The sequence below is a fragment of the Eulemur rufifrons genome, chromosome 2, assembly GCF_041146395.1.
Source record: "Eulemur rufifrons isolate Redbay chromosome 2, OSU_ERuf_1, whole genome shotgun sequence".
In the NCBI taxonomy this organism is placed as follows: domain Eukaryota; kingdom Metazoa; phylum Chordata; class Mammalia; order Primates; family Lemuridae; genus Eulemur; species Eulemur rufifrons.
Window position 1 is genome coordinate 13,109,285 of NC_090984.1, and position 18,771 is coordinate 13,128,055.

The following is an 18,771-nucleotide window of genomic DNA, read 5'->3' on the forward strand; positions in this document are numbered from 1 at the left end:
TCTGCCGGGAAGGGGGTGGCCGACATAATGTCCTCTCCCTTGCTCAGCCTCTGCCACCCCTTCCACAGCACGATCCTGAGATGCACTCAGCCGCGGCTTTGGGACCAGGATCGCCAGGACTGGACCCGCTGCCCAGGATCTCTGACCCGATGGGACCGCTACCCCTACGCTTCTCCCCTCCTCCACTTCCCCCTACCTGGGCTCAAAATAAACCTCCGGACTGACCAGCTGAGTTTTGGTGGAGTCAAGTGTGTGTGCAAGGCGCGGGGTGGCAGACAGGAGGAGGGGGCTCCAGGAGGGGCCTAGGACCAGGACTGAGGGGCTGGGGTGGGATGGAAATCCAGGCTGGGTGAAGTCCTGACTTGAGGGCGGGGCCCACACGCCCATATACACGTGTACACACACCCGTCAGGGGAGACTCAAGGCCGTTTTGTCCCAAACAGAAAGCAACACCTAACCCCACCAGCTTAAATTTAAAATAAGCTCCACCTCCTGCCCCTGCAGTAGCCCACCTGCCCCCTGCGATCTTCCTCCAGCCAGGCCTTCTCTGCTTTCCACTCCCACCGCCCGACCCTGCCCTCGCTCGGGTCTCCTCGCTGGTTTGGACTTCGCCCTCCTCTTAAGTTTGGAGCTCCTCCCTCCCTTGCGCATAGACAAGAATGGGACTACTAGCTCAATTTACAGATGAAGAAACTGAGACTCGACAAGGCTAAATCACCTGCCCAAGGTTCCCAAGGGCTGTCCGACCCCACAACCAGGCTCTGGACCCCGACTGGACAGCTGCCTTTTGGACAGGAACCAGCCCTCTGCGAGAAGAAAAGCACGCAGTAGGCGTTTCACGAGTTAGCCCAGAAACTGAGGGAAGGCACGAGATCCAGGGTGTCGGCTCCGCTTCTCGAATGAGGTGAAATGCGGGCTGAGCTCTAGTTCGTACATGCCTCGGATCCGGCGCCAGTCTCCCCATCTTCTCCATAGAGGAGGTTTCATTCGCCCCACGAACGCAGAGCCACGCCCCCAGCCACTTCCGCCTCCGCACGAGGCTTTCAGGCCTCAGCGGCCCCCGTAGCTCCACCCACTAGGGAAGCGGCCCTAGAGCACAGGCACTTCTCTGGCCGGCATGAAGCCGCCTCAGCGGCGGCGAACCGTCCCGGCGCGCTATCTGGGCGAGGTGACCGGCCCTGCAGCCTGGAGCGCCCGTGAGAAGCGACAGCTACTGCGAATGCTGCAGGCGCGGCGGAGCCAGCCGGAGCCGGACGCCGCCGAGCTGGCTCGGGAGCTGCCCGGCCGGAGCAAGGTTGAGGTGAGGTGCGCGTCCCCGGACGAGAGCAAGGCTGGGGGCGGGGTTAGCGTGTTGTCTGGGCAGGGTCACGGAGTGGGCGGGGCGACGATGAAGCTTAGGGGCGGGGCTGCTGTAGGAAGGGGCGGGTAGTGGCCTGGCCGGGGTGGGGGCGGGGCGACGCGGAGGTGAGGGGCGGGCCGTACGTGCTGCTGAGGGCTTGAGTGGTTGCTCACGAGGGGCGGGGCGTGAGTGAATCTGGAGGCGGGGCGAGAGCAAGATTTAGGGGCGGGGCGAGCTTAGGAGTAAGGCATGGGCGGGGCATGGGCGGGGCGTAAGGAAGGCTGATGGGCGGGACGTGCTGGGGGCGGGACGTGCTGGGGGCGGGCCGTGCGTGCCGCGCAGGATTGGGGCGTGAGCGGGCGAGCCTGAGGGGCGGGGCGAACTTGGCGGTAAGTCGTGGGCGGGGCTTACGTGGGGCTGAGGGGCGGGGCGAGGGCGAAACTTAGGGGCGGGGCGAATTCGGAGGCAGAGGCTGCCGAGGCCGGTCGGAAAGCGCGCAGTTGGACCAGGCGCAATGAGGTTGATGTGAGAATCAAGAAATGGGAGGAGTGGACGAAGAAGGGAAATGAATTGCGTATGAAGGAGCCAAAACAGACCTGGGACTTACAGCTTCATTAGGTAGCTGGTCATACTCTGAGGCGTTGGCCAGACGCCCAGCAGAGTCACTGGGACCCTTTGGGCGAAGCTAGGGCGCAGCGGCCCGCCCTGGAGCAGGCAAGCAAGGCGGCGGGCTTTGGCTTCTTTCCTGCAGCCCTGAGCTCAGCTACCTCCTCTCTCCTCCCTAGATCCAGGACTTCCTCCAGCAGCTCAAGGGCCGTGTGGCCCGGGAGGCCATTCGGAGGGTGCATCCAGGTGGTGGTCCAAGGCGCCGGGAGGCACAGACCCCAGCCCCCATAGAGGTGAGGCAGGAGGGCAAGGCGAGGCTTCCCAGGGCTGGCCTTATGGGGGATCCCCAGGTGGGGCAGGGCTTGGGGGGACCGCTCCAGGCTGATCCCAGGGCTGACCGTGTACCTTCTCACGTCACTCAGGTATGGATGGATCTGGCTGAGAAGATAACAGGCCCGCTGGAGGAAGCCCTGACAGTGGCTTTCTCGCAGGTACAGCCATCTCTCAGGCAGGTGGGGGGTGGGTCCCAGGGAACAGGGTCATACATATGAGTCCAAATAAGGCGGATGGCATCCTGGGCCCTGCCTCTGAGGCCATCTGTCTGAGCTCAGGGTGGCGAGGAGGATTTGGTGACTGGGTGGAGATGGAGGGCTCAGCCTCTGCACAACAGGAATGGAAGATGAGACTTCCCCCATCCCCTCCCCGGTTGCTTTGCCTATCAGGTGCTCACCATCGCGGCCACAGAACCACTCAGCCTCCTGCACTCCAAGCCCCCCAAGCCCACGCGGGCCCGAGGAAAGCCACTACTCCTGAGCGTCCGGGGAGTGCAGGAGGACCCCACCTCTGAGGCTCCTGGCCCCGCCCCTGAGGCATCTGGCCCCACCTGTGAGGCTTCGAGCCCCACCCCTGAGATTTCTGGCCCCACCTCTGAGGCTTCTGGCCCCACCCCTGAGGCTCCTGGCCCCACCTCTGAGGCATATGGCCCCACCCCTGACACTTCTGGCCCCACCCCTGAGGCTCCTGGTTCTGCCCCTGAGTCATCTTCTGGGTCCCTGGCTGGCCTGTCCACCGAGGGAGACTTCACCGTGGACTTTGAGAAGATCTACAAGTACCTGTCCTCCTTCTCCCGTAGTGGCCATGGCCCTGAGCTCTCAGCAGCTGGTAAGAGGAGGGAGAGGTGGGTTCTAAAGGATTGGGGGTGCCCCAGGCGGCAGGCCCCCTTCTCCCCTCACCCCTCCCTCTCCATCCATCACTAGAGTCGGCTGTGGTGGTTGACTTGCTCATGTCGCTTCCCGAGGAGCTGCCCCACCTGCCCTGCACGGCCCTGGTGGAACATATGGCAGAAATGTACCAACACCTGACCGCCCCTGAGCCCAGCCCGGCTGGAGGGAACCCGGGGCCTGGGGCTGAGGGTGATGGGACTGGTGCCACGGGGCCAGAGGAGCCTGGCCAGGCCACTGCCCACTCCCCCGAGAAGGCAGGGCCCAGCAAACTGAGATCATCCTGGCAAGCAGCTGGGATCTGCCCCCTGAACCCGTTCCTGGTGCCCCTGGAGCTTCTGGGCAGGGCGGTCACCCCTGCTAGGTGAGGGGCAGTGGCCACACCAGACATCCCAGTCGGGCCCTGAGTCCTGCTTGGCTGGCACTGGGTTGTCCTGAAGATCCGGTCATGGCAGAAGGTCCCTGAGACGGTGCTCAGATGTGTGGGGTGACCCTCTAAGATGTTCCATACATCAGGGGTCTCAAAAATGGAACCCCAGTTTTATAGGGGTTTGGTGGGGGCAGCTAGGTGGCTGGGTTAACGGAGAATGGGGGACAGGGGACTCCATCCATAAGCACCCTGACCTCCTAGATAGGTGGACAGGCAGACAGATGGGTGGGGCTGGCCTCCCCGGTTCCCCAAGCCCAGCTTTGCCTTGTTCTCTGCTGGGGGGCCATGGCTGGCATCACGCACCATAAACCCCTTTGTATGGGTCCCCCTTTGCCTGGGCTTCCATTTTTTCTGGTGCCCCCTCTCTTGCACGTCAGGGACCCGCATTCCCTGGCTGTCTGCAACGGACCTGTTCCCAATGCCCTCCCCCTGCCCCCAGCCAGCTCCCTGTCCCTTCCTGGGGGGTATCCCATGACTGAATAAAGGTCTCGCCAACCTGCCTTGTTCTCTTTTCCCTGTGACTTAAGGTGGGAGTGAGGACCCTGAAGTATCAGAGCTTGGGGGCATGGGGGAGGAGGGTGCCAGGGAGGAAAGCTGCCGCTGTGCCTGGTCCAGTGACGCTTGGGGCAAGGAGCCCCTTGTTGACTGGAGGTGACCAGCGTGGACGGCAAGAGAATAGCGGGGCAGTATTCATGGGGCCAGGTGTCAGGGACGGGCTTTCAGAGTGGGGCAGAATCATGTCATAACAGATGAAGGGGAGAAGCCAGCAGAGAGCGAGGATGGCCCAGCCAGAGGAGCAAGGCCCTAGGCTGGGGGGCCCCAGGCTAAGTTAGGGGTGCGATGTTCCAGGCCGGAGGCTGGAGGGAGAAGTACATGTCCCTGAGGTGGCCTTGGGGCCTTAATGATCCCTAGAAGGGGAGGAGGGAGGGGCATTGGAGTCCTGGCCTATCTCCAAGATCCCAAACACCTGGGGGTGCTGATGGGCTCTCAGTGGGGGTCTCCCCTTCAGCTCCACCTGCCCTGTGTGCATGGATTCAGGGCCAGGGCTTGGGGAACCAGGGGTCTTCCTGGGGAAACAGAAGTCCTCCTACGGCACCACCCCCCACGCCTAGCTAGTCTGAGTCGGTAAATTCTCTGTGTACGGAGCCTGTGCCCTCACTCAGCCTGCCTTTTATAGAAACGCTCGTTTCTCCCCACACACGTTGCACACGGCTCCCCCGAGGCTCACAACACATCTCCCCGGGTGGGCCGTGGAGCAGAGCCAGCCCACTCTGTGCCACCGCGCCACAGCGCCAGACCTACGGCTTGGTTCCAAGGCGCACGCTATGGTGGTGGGCAGGAGGGATGAGGCCGGAGGCTCGGGAAGATTGGGCTGCAGATGCGGTCCTTGGAGCCACCCTCCAGGGCCCGCTAAGCGCCCCCCTCCAGCTCCCCACGGGGCTGAGTCCTGCCCAGGGACCCCAGTGCCTCCCCAGATCAAGGGAAAGAAGTTTGTGTGGGGTCTTGGCTGTGGCTGGAGCTGGGGGGATTGAGATGGTCACACATCACACATCCCCCCCAAAGCTGGTGAAAGGCGTGAGTGGATCTTTGCAGGACTGGGCAGTCCTGGGAGCATGCAGTAGCCAGCCTCTCTAGCCATGTGGCTGTGGACAAGGCACTCCAGCCACCTGGCCCTCAGTGGCCTGGCCTGTAGAATGGGGATGCTAAGGGAGCGAGGGGCTCATTCTCACCATCCCGAAGAGGAAATAGGCTAGGAATAGGAGGCGCCAACTCAGCACACTGCTTGGCATGCAGTAAGCGCTCAATAACAGCTTTTATTATCGGCTCAGAGGCAGGGAGGCGTGAAAAGGCATGGCAGGGCTTGGGGGGGCATGGCAGGGGTCTCAGGGGGAGGGAACGCTGACCTGTGCTGGGGCCGGGCTGGGGTCGGGAAGGAGCCTGCCCGCGCTTCCCCCCCACGGAAGGCGCCACGCATCCTGGACACCGCAGCGGTGGCAGGTCCTCGGGCTCCGCCGTCTCCGGGACACGCTGTGCAGCGCATATTGGTATGCAGCGTCCGCCCCGTGGGCCCAGCGCTCACTCAGTCACGGTGGGATTCACGATGGCCAGATGACAGGGGAGAGAGCGGGCACGAGGGGGTCCCCACTCCCGGGAATGGACAATAGCAGAGCCACTTACACGCTGGGGAGGGGGTGGCGCGGGGGTCTTCCTCCCACTCAGGATCCCGGGTGACTTGTGCAGAGAGTAAAGGGACAGGACTGAGAAAGGCACGAGGTGGGTCTCGGGCCAGGCCAGGAGGGGGGATGGGAGGGGTCTAAAGGGGGAGGGGCCGGGCTTCTCCGAACGCCTCCCCCACCAGGCTGGGGACTCTGGGGCGGGATCCCGAGAGCAGTCCGGGCCCAGCGGCGCCCCCGGCCGGGCCGGCCCTCGGAGACCCCCGCGTAGGGCCGGCCCGGGGCGCCGCGCCCCTCACACCAGCGCGTAGTCGAACTGCCCGCGCTCGAGCGCCTCCTTGTGGTCGGTCCAGGACGAGGCGGGCATGCGGCTGTAGGGGTCGAGCAGGATGCGCACGCAGCGCACCATCAGCAGCACCAGCACCACGAGCAGGCAGAGCACGAAGGCGAACACCGTGCGCTGCTCCGCGTCCAGGCCCGCACCCACCGGGGGCCCCGTCGACGGCGGCAGCGGCTCCGGCGACAGCGTCCACGTCGCGCTCATGGCTCACATCGCCGCGTGCCCTGCGGAGGAGGGGACCCGCCCGGGGTGCAGGGATGAGGCTGCGCCCTCCTGCGCCTCCGCGTCGCCAACCCCCACCTACCGCGCCACCGCCCCCTTACCGTGCTCGGCCCCATCCCCCGCCCGCGCCTCGGTCCCCGGGCTACGCCCATGCCCGGCTCGCGGGCTCTCAGCCACCGCCACGGGAGGACCCAGCTGCGGCCGTGTCTGGGCAGAGAGAGCCCCGACCGGCCCGGGCCGTGCACAACAGGTGCGAACGCGCGGCCGCGGCCCGGGCGGCGCGGCGGGGGACGGTCCTCGCTGCCACCGCCCTGCTCCCTTTGTTCTTGGCGGCCCGAGGACTCCCTCCCCCACCGCCGCCGCCCCCGCCCCTGCGCGCCCCTCACCCTAGCCTGGACCCGGACCGGGACGGACCACCCGGCGGCCGCGCTCTCTCCGGGACCTGCGCTGGCGCCGCGTTCGGTCTCTCCCCGGCGGCGGCGGAGGTGGCAGCCCGGGCTCCGGCGCCGGCTCAGCCCACCCCACCCGCCCCTGGAGCGGCAGAGACCGAGGCAGGCGAGCCGCGCGCGAGCCGGGCCGCCGCGGCTGTTCCCATGGCGACGGGGGCGGGGCCGCCGCGGGGGCGGGGCCACAGGGGGCGGAGGCTGCGCGCGGAGCAGAGCACGGGCCCGCGACCCCGCCCCGGTCTGCGGGGGGGACCCAGCCCCCACCCTAGGGCCTCGCGGGCACCCGGGAGCCACCCCGCCCACTCGTAACACCTCAGACCCCTGGCCTGACCCGAGCGCCCGCCCCGCACTCTTCTCTACCATAGACCACCACCGACCGGCTCCGTTTGGGGTTCTCATCGTCCCCAAACATCACTCCTGTGGGCACGCAAGCTGCCCAGCCCTGGGGACCCCAACCCTCCGAGATCCCAGACAGGTCACTGGGATTTTCCTTGTCACTGACCACCCCAGTTCCCTGCCCCAGAGGTAATGTCCTGACCAGGGCAAGCCACCCCTTTGGCGCTGCAGTCATTGACCTTGACCACCTCTCTGTGATGCACAGTCCCAGTCACTGTCTCACACACACAGAGACACCTCAGGCCACTCAAGTTGCTCTTCTGCACTTTGGTGTTTTATTATTTCCAAATCTCAGGCTATGTACAGGAAATGAGAGCATTGTTAAAATTAAAAAAAGACCTAAAATGGCCTGGCTGGCGTGGCCAGCCACGAGGAGCAGCGGGGCTTGGCCCTGCCCCCTGGGCCCCAGAGCCTTTTGGCACTGTGTGGCCTGGGCACCCCAAGGTGGCAGAGGGACAGTGCAGAGGCTGGCGCAGCCACTGGGCACCCTCAGTAGCCCTCGGCCCCTTTCCCGGCCAGCTGGTTTTGTAGTTGTCCTGGCAGAGCTGGGGGGACAGAGCAGGCAGTCTTGTCTCCAGAGGTCTGGAGTTGCTGCAAGTGTCCCTGGGCATCCACGCCTGGTGATCCAGCCCCGGGGGCTCCCTGGCTGCAGTGGCCACACTCAGAGGATCTGCTCCGTGCTGGAGGCAGAAATGTCCAGGAGCCGCCAGGCCGCGTAGGGGTTGAGCTCGTCCTGGTCGCGGCAGAGCGCCCACACGTACAGCATGCGCAGCACCTTGTCCTGCAGGGGGAGGGGAAGGGGCTGCTGGGAGAGGTGGCTCTGGGGGTATGGGGGACAGGGCACAGAGTCCTGGTGCCAACCCAGGTCTGGGCCCTATGGGGTAGGTGCTACCGGGAATACCCCCAGGCGCTGGGAGCAGAGGCTGGGACAGGGCCTATGACTCAGAAGCTGCCCAGCACCTGGGAAAATCGGACAGGCCAGTCCGTCCTCTGACCTCCCCCAGCCCCGAACTCCAGCCCCGAGGTTTCTCCCTGTTCCCAGTCGGTCCCAGAAGCTCTGGGCTCTGAGCTGGCATCCATGTCGCGTAGCCTCAGGCAATGTCCTGGGGGTGGGAGGTGCCTGTGTGCCCCTTGACTCACCGGGTCACCCTCGACCACCTGGCCTTTGGGGTCCTTGATCACCATGACAAGCTGGGCCTGGAAGGTGATGATTAGCACGGGCCCCTGCTCCATCATCTTGCCCATGGCCAGCTGTGGGGGAGCCCGGAGAGGGCCTCAGACAGCAGCCCGGGCACCTTGCCCAGCACTGCCACCCCCCCCCAGCAGGCCTCCCGCCAGCCCACCGCCAGCAGGCATTTCCCATGACACCTTTCCCAAGGACCCTCTGATCAGCACAGCCCCAGGCGAGGCCGTCTCCTGGGCCCTGTCTGGGCCACAGTTCCCACCCCCAGGGTTGACCGGGCCCCCAGCAAGAGGCACTCACGTCGACGTTGTCGATGTCCAGGATTCGGGAGTGGAACTGCAGGCCCAGGGCCTTGGCCTGCTGGATCGGGTGGGCCAGCTGGCTGTACGTCTGCAACGAGAGGCCGGCATGCTCCTGTGACGGCCACCGAGGGTGGCCTCTGAGGCGCCACACCACAGGAAGCCAATGCCCGCACACCCTGGCGCTGGGGTGCCCTGCGTCCAGGAAGAGCAGATGCCAAGAGCATGCGTCCAGGCAGGGAGGCAGCTGCCACCCACTTGCTGGCCCGATCACACGCTTCCCTCTCCTGAGAACAGGGTCAGATCCAGGCTGCCCAGTGAAAACGGTATTAATCAGCAAGTGGGTGATTCTCTTGGGACACAACCCAAAACACTCTCCCCAGGGATAAGCTGGCAGCTCCCTGGCCGAATTCACCTCAGCCTGAGTCTTGGCCTGGAATCAAACACCTTTTCTAGGATTTGTCCCTAACCCGTGGGTCGCCCATCTTTCGGACCAGCCCCCAGCAGCACCTGCCAGCCCCTGCTCCCCGGCACAGGAGACAGCCCCCAAGACACATTTCCACTGCAGGCTTCTCCGGGCTTGGCAGGCGACCGTGACGGAAGATGCTCCAATACCATCTACTTTTTATGGAAACCGCTGATCCTCGGGGGTGCGGGGCGGGGGGTGGGAATTGGAGCCAATCCGACTTGTTTGGTTTCTTAAAGATGACATTTTAAAAGCACCTCTGTGGAAGGGGCTGGAACTTTAGCTAGGTTTCCAGGGCCACCAGCAGCTCTCTGGCAAAAATAATCAGCTGCTGCTTAATGGTCCCAAGGTTAAAAACAACAAAAAAAAAAAACAATCAAAGCCAAAAAAACCAAAAAACCACCACACCAAAACTCATAAATGCCTGTTGGATTAGTCACCGTGCAGGGGAGTATTTAAAAGGAAGATCTGACATCTTCTCCTCTGCTTTTTCCAAGTTGTTTGTGAGCTGGGTGCAGAACAGAATTAGCCAGAGAAGATTCTGGATGGCTTGAGACAAAGTGGCAGGATAAAAAACAAAACAAAACACACAGCTCATGAAGACGCAGGTCAGGGAGTGCACAGGGTGAGGTGAGGTGGCCTGGCAAGACGGGAGCCCAGGGGACAGGGATCGCAGACAGCCTGTGCTCCCGGGGATGCCACACTGACCTCCTGCACCCAGCGCGGCCCCACGACCGAGCTTTAATGCCGGGAAGCAGCTGTCGGGACACGCTGTTCCGTCCAGCGTTTGTTTTGGTCTGTTTCACACGGTGTCTTGAGGACAGCTAATGCGTCTGTCCTGGAGGCCCCTTCTGTGCTCGGGTTTCCCTCCCCCGACGCCTGGGAGGTGGGCACAGGGACACAGCTCTGGCCAGGGGACAGAGGTACCAAGACCCCTATGGTCATATGTGGGACCTGCGTCCTCTCTGGCCCCAGCCCGTACCCCAGGCCACCTCGGCCGCCTGGAATGGGGCAGTCAGACACAAGCCACAGGCCACGCCAGAGACCTCATCTTACTCCAGTCACCGCTCCTAGGACTTGTCCTTAGACAAAATTATTTTAAGATGGCAGCTTCGTGACTTCCCATGGGGGAAGAATGCCACAGGCCTTCTCTCAGGCATGGAAGGAAGAGATTATCCCTGAGCAGGAGTTTACAGTCTGGAAGCAGGGGACCGGCAGTGACACAGTGCCCAGCCCATGGGCCCGGACGATCCACCCGCAGAGGGTCAGAAGGTGGTGGGGGCTGTTGGGCTCTGTCATGGCCAGCAGACAGGAGGACCCGGACACTGGGTCCTGTTGTGCGCTTCCCTAACGGAGCTGTCAGAGCAGACGTCCTTTTCCACGTTGATTTTTTTTTAGCTTTAAAAAACAAAGTACTCACAGCTTCATAGCACCAGTCTTTGAGAATGTCAAGTTCTCCTGAAATCATGGCCTAAAAAGGAAAAGGAAAATGTAAGCAAGAGAGAACAAGCGAGGTGTTGCGGCGGGAGAACTCCTGAGAAGTCTCCAATGAGCGGGCCCCCGCCTCGGAGGTCCGCCCCCCAACCGCCTCCCCATCCCCCAGCCCGTGGGGCCTGGGGAGGAGGCTTTGGCCACCAGCAGCACTGGCCGCCTCCTAACCTCTGCGGACAGCTGGAGGAGGGGCGGGTTGCAGGGACCTGGGATGGGGCCAGATCTGGCGTGGAGGTGGGAGGCGCTAGAGCAGGGAGAGGAGCAGGAAGAAGTCAGGTGCCCTTGGGGACAGCCGCGGGCAAAGCCAGGGGCCTGGAACGTCCTGCACCTGCCATGGAAGCAGCTGCCTGGGCTCCGGCTTCCATTGCCACCTCCTCCCAGACAGCCCAAGGTGGCACGAAGGACCTAGGCACCGGGTGGAGGAAGAGGGGACCTCAAGGAGGCTGGCGGGGCAGAGGGGACAAGGGCAGAGGGGCTTTCTGTGGTGCTGTGAAGGGACTTAGGAAGGCCTGGCCTGACTGTGTCCTGGGGGCCTTGAAGAGGCAGAGATGTGGCAGGCAGAGGCAAGTGACCTTGGGGAGGAGCCTCGTGGGGGTGGGCTGCAGCATGACCTTGAGAAAGAGCCCCCCCCCACCTCCACAAACCAAACGGCGGTTTGGGTGCCTGAGACAGCACAGCGAGGAACACGCCCTCAGCTGTGGGTCTCAGGGGGACCCTGAGCTGAGACACAGCCCCAGGCTGGCCCGGGCCCGCTCTGCCTGAGGGTGGCCGCCCACTTCTCCCCAATGCCTCAGAGGCCCCTGGCAGCTGCTCCCGGGGCAAGCTCGAGGGAAGAGCGTCAGGTAGGAAGTGTGAGGGAAGTGACACCGGAGGTGCTGGGCTGGGTTTCAGGCAGTGAGGGGGAGAGAAACTCATTCTCCGGAGCAGTCATACCCTGTGGGCGAGGCATGAAATGACAACAGAGTGCCAGCCAGGACCACAGGTGACTGCCAACCCCTGCTCAGAGACACGGGCCTGGGGGACCTGGGCGACCTGGGTGTGGGGTATGGTCAGGACTTAGAAACCTAGGAAGGGCACTGGGCACAGCCCGTGGGGTGGCTGCAGCCAGGTAGGAGCCCGAGTGCAAGGTGTCTGCTCAGAAAACAGCTTCAGCAGCAGAACTCTGGGCTCAGACCCAGGGTGCCAGCTGGGGACGGGGCAGTGGGCGGGGAGCAGCTGGGGAGGGCTCCCGCACCCACCTCCAGGACGTTGGGGATGATGTCATTCTCGCACTGCTGCAGAAACCGGTCCTTGTCGAAGGCCGGGTCCACCCGGAGGATCTCCGTGAGCACCTCCGACATCTCCGTCTTGGAGAACAGGCCCCCTGCAGGGAGCGCAGCCTGGAGTGGGTGGAAGGCCTGGGACGCTCCCTGTGGCCAGCATGGGAAGTCCTGGGGCAGTTCACTCACCCAGCAAGTCGGTGACCTTGTCTGTCAGGGCCCGGGATGCCCGGATGAGCACGTTGTCGCTCTCATCGTACTTCATCTTCATCTCGAAGAACCCTGCAGGGGAGGGGCAGGGGCTGGAGCAGGGGCCCCTTCCGGAAAGCGGCCCCTCTGCCACAGCTCTCGGGGGCTCCCTGAGGGTTCCGCGCTTGACATGGGTCGGGGCAGGGAGGGGATCTCTGTGAGCCTGCGTCCACCGCCGCCTGCCCACCTACCTGGCGAGGCTGTGGAGACCCCTCAGCCGCGGCCCTAGTGGGGCTGTGTAAATTATGGGGCGCCACCCCCGCTGGCTGTTGGTTCTACTACAAAGGAAACACAGGCCTCTAGCGGTCCTCACGGGACAAGGGACGGGGGCATGCGGCACGACGGCTCTCCCTGCTAGCACCTGGGAAACCCCACGCCCAGCCCCAGCGCCTGCCATGGGACCTGGGGCTGGCCATGGCCTCTGTCAGCACCAGGGTTCCCGGGTCCTGACTGTTCTTATGAGGGAACCATCATCTAGGGTCTCACGGCAGAAAACTGCTTCATGATTAGGGGACCACTCTGACCCCGTCTCCTCTTCTGCAAAATGGGGATCTTGGGCCCAGTATGGAGGGGAATGCTCTACAGTCAGCTGACCCCCTGGGACCCAGGCAGGTGGTCGTGGGCCCTGGAGACATCCCCACTCACGATTGAACACCACGTTGTTTTCCTTGAAGTCCTTCCACTGCTGGTACCACTTGGAGTCCTTGTGTAGCACAACCCCCAGGGCCTCCCTGGGGAAGAGGGTGGGCGGCTGGCATGAGCAGCGGCTCCGAGGCCCTCTGGCCAAGGGCCCTGCACCCTCCTATGGCTGTGGGGAGGGGTGGGGGGGATGGACAAGGAGGCGACCCCAAGTTTAGGGGCCATGATGACTCCACCCCCGTCTCGGCCTCCTGCCTGCTCTCCTCCCCTTTCCCTCAAATTCTCTGGAGCAAGCCAGGAACGTCAAGCAGAAAGCAGACTTGAGAAGCAGACTTGGGTGGGAGCCTTGGGTGGGTCCCTGCAGACAGACAGCAGTGCCGGGTGCCGGAGGGAGGCAGGCCGGGACCTACTCATTGGGCTCAAACACTTTTTCTTCCTTGAATTTCTCTCCTGCAAACTCCGTCCTCTTCCGGAGTCGCTCGGGCCTGCGGTAGGGCCCGATCTGCCCCAGGACGCTGTGGTCTATCTCCTTCTTCACGGACTCCACGCCCTGCCGGGGAAGCACAGCGGCCTCGAGTGGGCGCCGGGGCCTGCGCGCCTGGGGGCTGCACGCTCTGGGCCAGACCTGGGCTCACCTGGGAAAGGGCTTTGAAGGCCGCTGTTCTGCCCAGCTTCTCACCGCCCCTGGACACTGACTCGGCCGACTGCTTGGCCGTTTTGGCCGCCTCCTCCACGCCCTCCTTGATTTTCTGGGCAAGGTCACTTTTACTGACTTCGTCAAGGCTCTGAGACAGAGGGACACAGAGAGAGGGCATGATGGCACAGCACCCCCAGGCCGTGGTCTGGAGTCCTCCGGGGACTCGGGAACTGCCCTGCGACAGACAAGGAATCAGTCCCAGGGAGGGCAGCCCAGGGTGGTGAGGGGCTGCCCAGCACCCCGCAAGTCCAGACAAAAACAGCGGCAACAAGAAGGTGCACTCGGGCGGTCTCGCTGCGGGTGAGAGTGACCCCCCCTTCTGTCTTAGGCTGGAAGAAAAGCATTCTCTTCTCCTCGAGGCCATGCTACTGTCACACGCTTCCGCCAGCTTAAGGGGTCAGGTGTCATGCGGGCGGGAGGTGGTCTGACTGCACCCTCCGTCCTGCTGCCTTACAACTCTGGAAGCCTCCAGAGGGCGTCCTCAGGGTGGGCCTCCCCCGATGCCCACCCCACCCGCTGTGGCCCCAAAGGCTCCCGCGTGTGACCGTCACCTCCTTCATCGTGCCCGTGAACTCCCCCAACTTCTTCCGTATCACTTCGCTGGTCCGCACGGTTTCCGACTCAATGGTTTTCTAAGGCAGACAATGGTATTTATTTGTTTGTTTATTTTTGAGACTTCTCTTACAACCAAAGGTTCCAAGGAGCATTTTCTCAGCAGTCCCCTTCCCCCCCTGCTGGCCACCGAATCCCCCACAGGCAGGGCCCACACAGTACTTCCAGGCAAGGGAGTACTCTGGGGACATTCAGAGGGACAAGACCTTGCCCATGGCCGGGTAGGGGCCAATAGAACCAAACTCCAAGGACGTGGGGCGGGTGCCCGCATCTCTGAGCCTCAGCCACTGGTCCCAGGGCCGTTACAAATACAGCAAGCTCAGCCCATTCCCACCACCTGGCGCTGGGCAGCTGCGCAAGGAGGCGCAGCAGTGGCAAATTCCTAATGACACCAGCACCCAGTTTCCACTCTTCACTCAGAGGGTCACAACCAGGAGCTCTTGGGAGCAGCACATCTGAAAGCTGGTGCGCACGAGTCACCCGGGGACCCGTGACAATGCAGGTATGGAGGGTGTGAGACCCTGCATTTCCCATAAGCTCCGGGGAGAAGCCAGGGCTTCTCTGAGCCGCAGAGAACACTGGTCTCATGGCAGAACTGAGGGGCCTGGTGACATGATGCTGTCCCGGGTTCCTGCTCATCAGTGCAGTGAGTGACCTCACCTCCTCCAAGCCACCCCTGCCCCAAGTCTCCTGGCACCGAGCCCCCCTGGCTGCCCCTGGCTCTGGAAACGAGCACATCGGCCAAGACAGATCTGAGGCAAAGGGACAAAGGGACTTACATATTTCCTTCTGGCTTCCTGGAGCGCATCTGACTCTTCCAGCTTCCTGGCCTCATCTCGGAATTTTTTTATACTTTCTTTCATTTCTTTGTTTTTGGCTAATTCTTGTTTGATATTATCTAGCAAGCCAGACAGAAAGCCTTTTCTGTTTCCAGAAGAATATGATTTGGACTAGAAAGAACGTAAAACAAAAAATTAGAGAACAGACTGGAAGGACATATGCTGAAATGTCCCACAGATAGATGTGGCATTTTAAAAAATTTTCTCCTTTCTGTTGGTACAGGTGTAAGAAAATCGTTTGTTAAAGCTGTCTCTTTTATAATAGGCCAGGCATGGTGGCTCATGCCCTGAATCCCAGCACTTTGGGAGGCTGAGGCAGGAGGATTGCTTGAGCCCAGGAGTTTGAGACCAGCCTGGACAACATAGTGAGACCCCATCTCTAAAAAAAAAAAAAAATTTAAAAACTAGCTAGGTGTGGTGGTGCACGCCTGTAGTCCCAGCTACACGGAGGCTGAGGCGGGAGTTTGAGGCTGCAGTGAGCTATGACCCTGCCACTGCACTCTAGCACTGAGCAGATCCTGTCTCCAAAAAAACAAAATAAAATTTGCACCCTTGGGAAAACCCAGCACACCCAGAGGCAAACCCTAGGTCGGCTGGGGAAAAAGCCTCAGCTCCAGACAGATATAACAGCCACTGTTGTATATGGCTCCAACCCCTTGACAGGGGTTCCAGGTCAAGCAGAGGTAGATTTAAACCCCTGCTTTGCCACGTGCATAGCTAAGAGTGGGCTCAAAGAAAGAGAAACAGTTTAAGGAGCCACTGTAAGAGTCAAGTTAGGGAAAAGTGGCCACCTGTGGTCAACTTTTCCATAGGTATGTTGGGTATACCAGATTGGGGACAACTGCCTCCCTGGCCCCCAACAAGCCACAAGGGAAAGCCACACCAAGCCCAGAGGGGTGGCTAGGCTGCGGTCCCTTTAGGATGCCACCCTTTCCCTGGGGCAACCCCAGGTTCTACAACCATCCAGGATCACGCCACCTTACAGCAGCCCAGCCACACTCCCCCAGGGCTGTACACCATAGGTGCAAGGGACTGGACAACTAAGGGAAAGAGTCACAGAGCCTGTCCCACACCCAGGACAGCATCAGGGAGGTAGTTAGCCGCCTGTGAGAAGGCAGCTGAGCTGAGGCTCTGGGTGCAGAAGAGAGGGTGTGGGGCGGCCCAAGCACACAGGTTTGGAGCTTCCCTCCTCATGGTGGTGAGGCATCAACAGAAGCAGGGTTGAACAGCAGTGACCAGGAGAAACGGAGGCAAGGGCACAACCCGGTGACTCTGTTCCAATGCCTACAGGGCTATCTCCCAAAGAAGGGAACGGCTGTGCTCGGCAAGGGATCCACGGGCAGAAGCCACAGGGAGGCAGAATTCAACAGTCACAGCCCTATTCCTCCCTCCCGCCAATAAGGGTCTGACTTTTCTGACCTCCCCCGTGTGTACTTGCCTGAGTGTCCTTTGTCACTTACCAGTGGCAGCTCTCCACCTGGCCGGCATATCTGATAGGTTGAACCACGGGGTACGTTGTGGCTGGAAAGAAACTGGACTCCGCTGCCGAGGCATCTCTAATTGGGGCAAACGAGAGGCTGACTGAGAAGAAAGCAGACCACACACAAAAAAGCAGGGGTCGGCTGGGTGCGGTGGCTCACACCTATAATCCCACCACTTTGGGAGGCCGAGGCAGGAGGATCACTTGAGGCCAGAAGTTTGAGACCAGACTGGGCAATACAGTATGACCCCATCTCTACAAAAATTAGCCGGGCATGGTGGTGAGTATCGGTATTCAGCTATTCAAGAGGCTGAAGGGGGAGGATCACTTGAGCCCAAGAGTTTGAAGCTGCAGGGAGCTACGATCATACCACTGTACTCTAGCATGGGTGACAGAGTGAGGATCATACCACTGTACTCTAGCATGGGTGACAGAGTGAGACCTTGTCTCTAAAAGAAAAAAAAAAAAAAAAAGCAAGGATCACCTGCAACCTACTCATTAATTTTTATCCCCTGCCTGCTGCATGCTGTGCACTCTGTAATCTTCCTAAAGTCTGAGAAGCCAGTAGAATCTGGCAGAAAAGAGAAAATGCTGTGTCTGCACCTCCAGAACCTGTATCTACCCTCCTGCCTCTGAAACTAGGAGAAAACCAAAGGGTCCTAGGAAATGCCACCGTATAGGGGAAGAAGACTAAATGTACCAGTACAATTTAATCCCTGAATCTGAAAGCTTTCCAAGACTAGAGACGGGGACTTTCAGAGGCAAACACTGATAACTTATTGCCCCATCAACATCCTTGGAGTAAACCTGCAATGTCCTGTTAAAGGGTTGGGCTGCAAACAGTAATTTAGGAGAGTCGCTCTGGGGAAAGACACAGCTAACCTCATGTGAAAGGCACTTTTTTCTCCTACCAAATGATGAACTTTAAGGTCCACGTAGGTCCTGCTCAACTCTGTACCCTAGCATCCAGCACAGAGCCTGCCACTTTGGTGTCAAATGACCCAGTAGAACCATTCTTCCATTTCCGCATTTCCTGGGCCTTTCCTCTCTATTCCCTGCCTCTAGGCTCTAGGATCCCTGTGCAACATCCCAAACTCATACAGGTGCCACTATCTTTTATAGTTACTCAAGGATAACTCTGGGGAGTGTAGATAACTTGTTTTATCTCTCTATACGCCTATACCCATGGATTCCAGAAGCACTGACTTCAGCAACCATCTGAAATAGAAGTGGACGGCTGTCTAATTTGGGAGAGAAGTCTCAGCCTGGGGTGGGTTCCCTCTCAGTCTTGTGCCCAAATCTAAACATGTGTAAATTCAGCCTCTAAACCCTGGCTCAAAAGACAAGCACCTGAAAAAAACAAAACAAAACAAACAAATCAGTCCTAAGTCAAAGACATCTTCTTTGTCCGGACATTCTGCTTCCTATGAGATATTTTCCTTCCCCTTAACAATGTGCCTCTGGAGTCAGACTGACGTAGGCATCGGACAGGCTCTGGGACTGCGTGCAGGCCGCTTAACCTTTCTGAGTCTCCGCTTTCCTAATATAATGAAATAGGGACAAGCAGCAGCGGTATGAAGTACAGATTTCTGGGTACGCGTTAAACGCCTTGACTCCTACCGACCTATAAACCCAAAAGCCATCCCTAGCTCTTAGCCAGGGCGAGATCCACCTCTTGCACACTGAAACATTATAAGAAGCGATACAGGAAATGCTCTCCGTAGAGGACCTGGCATTTAAAAGCCAGCTGTGAATGTCACAAATTTTTGCCTTCCCCTCGCCACGTTTTTTCCATGGGGTACCGCCGCCCCGGCCACCATGCACTCCCCAGTGCACGTGGGGCCTGATCAGGAGGCGAGGGGTGATCAGCTTCCCGCCGGGCTCCACGCATCGCCGCCCCCTGCCCGGTGCGCTACGTCCCCGCCCGCAGGCCTCGTGCCGCGGCCCCTGTTCCGGCCTCGGCTGACCCAACAACCCAACCCCAAGCCTCCCGAGGAGCCCAGGGAAGGGCCACGGGCGCCAAAGGCCTGAGGAGAAGGAGACCCTGGAAGCCGCAGGCTCCGATCCCCCTAAACCGGCCCTGCCAGCTCGCCACTTCCGCTCACCCGCGGACAGCGGCACCAGCCACCCCGCAGCGCCGCCGCCGCCATGTTGGAGGATGCCGTGTGACCTTCTCGCGGCGCGGCCCAATTGCATCATCCGCCGCGTCTGCCCGGAGCAGCTCGGGCCTGGGAAAAGCCGACCCAGGGGGGCGGAGTTTCGGGGAGGGAGAGGTCTCTGATTGGGTCCGTCACCGGGGCCTTAGGGGGCGTGGCATTCCTAGACAGCGTGGCCTGTGATAGGGCTGGGTTTTGGAAGAGCGGTGCCTGTGACTGGATGTGGCC

At 61.1% G+C, this 18,771-nt stretch overlaps 3 protein-coding genes across 5 annotated transcripts; 1 reads left to right on the forward strand and 2 right to left on the reverse strand.

The window, feature by feature from the left end:
- The first annotated feature begins 1,021 nt into the window (after nt 1–1,021).
- On the forward strand, nt 1,022–4,060 carry SNAPC2 (small nuclear RNA activating complex polypeptide 2). Of its 3 annotated transcripts, XM_069496282.1 has the most exons (6): nt 1,022–1,300; nt 2,125–2,238; nt 2,368–2,436; nt 2,668–2,816; nt 2,943–3,106; nt 3,202–4,060. In XM_069496282.1, exons 1-6 carry the CDS (start codon nt 1,118–1,120, stop codon nt 3,531–3,533), a joined length of 1,011 nt encoding a protein of 336 aa, XP_069352383.1. In that variant the 5' UTR covers nt 1,022–1,117; the 3' UTR covers nt 3,534–4,060. The 3 variants fall into 3 exon arrangements, with proteins under 3 accessions (XP_069352383.1, XP_069352366.1, XP_069352375.1); XM_069496265.1 differs by having other exon boundaries at nt 2,668–3,106; XM_069496274.1 differs by lacking the exon at nt 2,125–2,238 and having other exon boundaries at nt 2,668–3,106.
- Nucleotides 4,061–6,064: 2,004 nt separating this feature from the next.
- On the reverse strand, nt 6,065–6,313 carry CTXN1 (cortexin 1). Its single transcript, XM_069496294.1, has one exon. It carries the CDS (start codon nt 6,311–6,313, stop codon nt 6,065–6,067), a length of 249 nt encoding a protein of 82 aa, XP_069352395.1.
- Nucleotides 6,314–7,437: 1,124 nt separating this feature from the next.
- Nucleotides 7,438–18,555, reverse strand: TIMM44 (translocase of inner mitochondrial membrane 44). Its single transcript, XM_069479239.1, has 13 exons — nt 18,493–18,555; nt 16,368–16,463; nt 14,848–15,018; nt 14,008–14,088; nt 13,395–13,544; nt 13,170–13,309; nt 12,766–12,851; nt 12,061–12,153; nt 11,851–11,975; nt 10,542–10,592; nt 8,657–8,746; nt 8,314–8,424; nt 7,438–7,954 (listed from the first exon to the last, which is right to left on the reverse strand). The coding sequence occupies exons 1-13, from the start codon at nt 18,535–18,537 to the stop codon at nt 7,835–7,837; spliced, it is 1,359 nt and encodes a 452-aa protein (XP_069335340.1). The 5' UTR covers nt 18,538–18,555; the 3' UTR covers nt 7,438–7,834.
- Nucleotides 18,556–18,771: the final 216 nt, after the last annotated feature.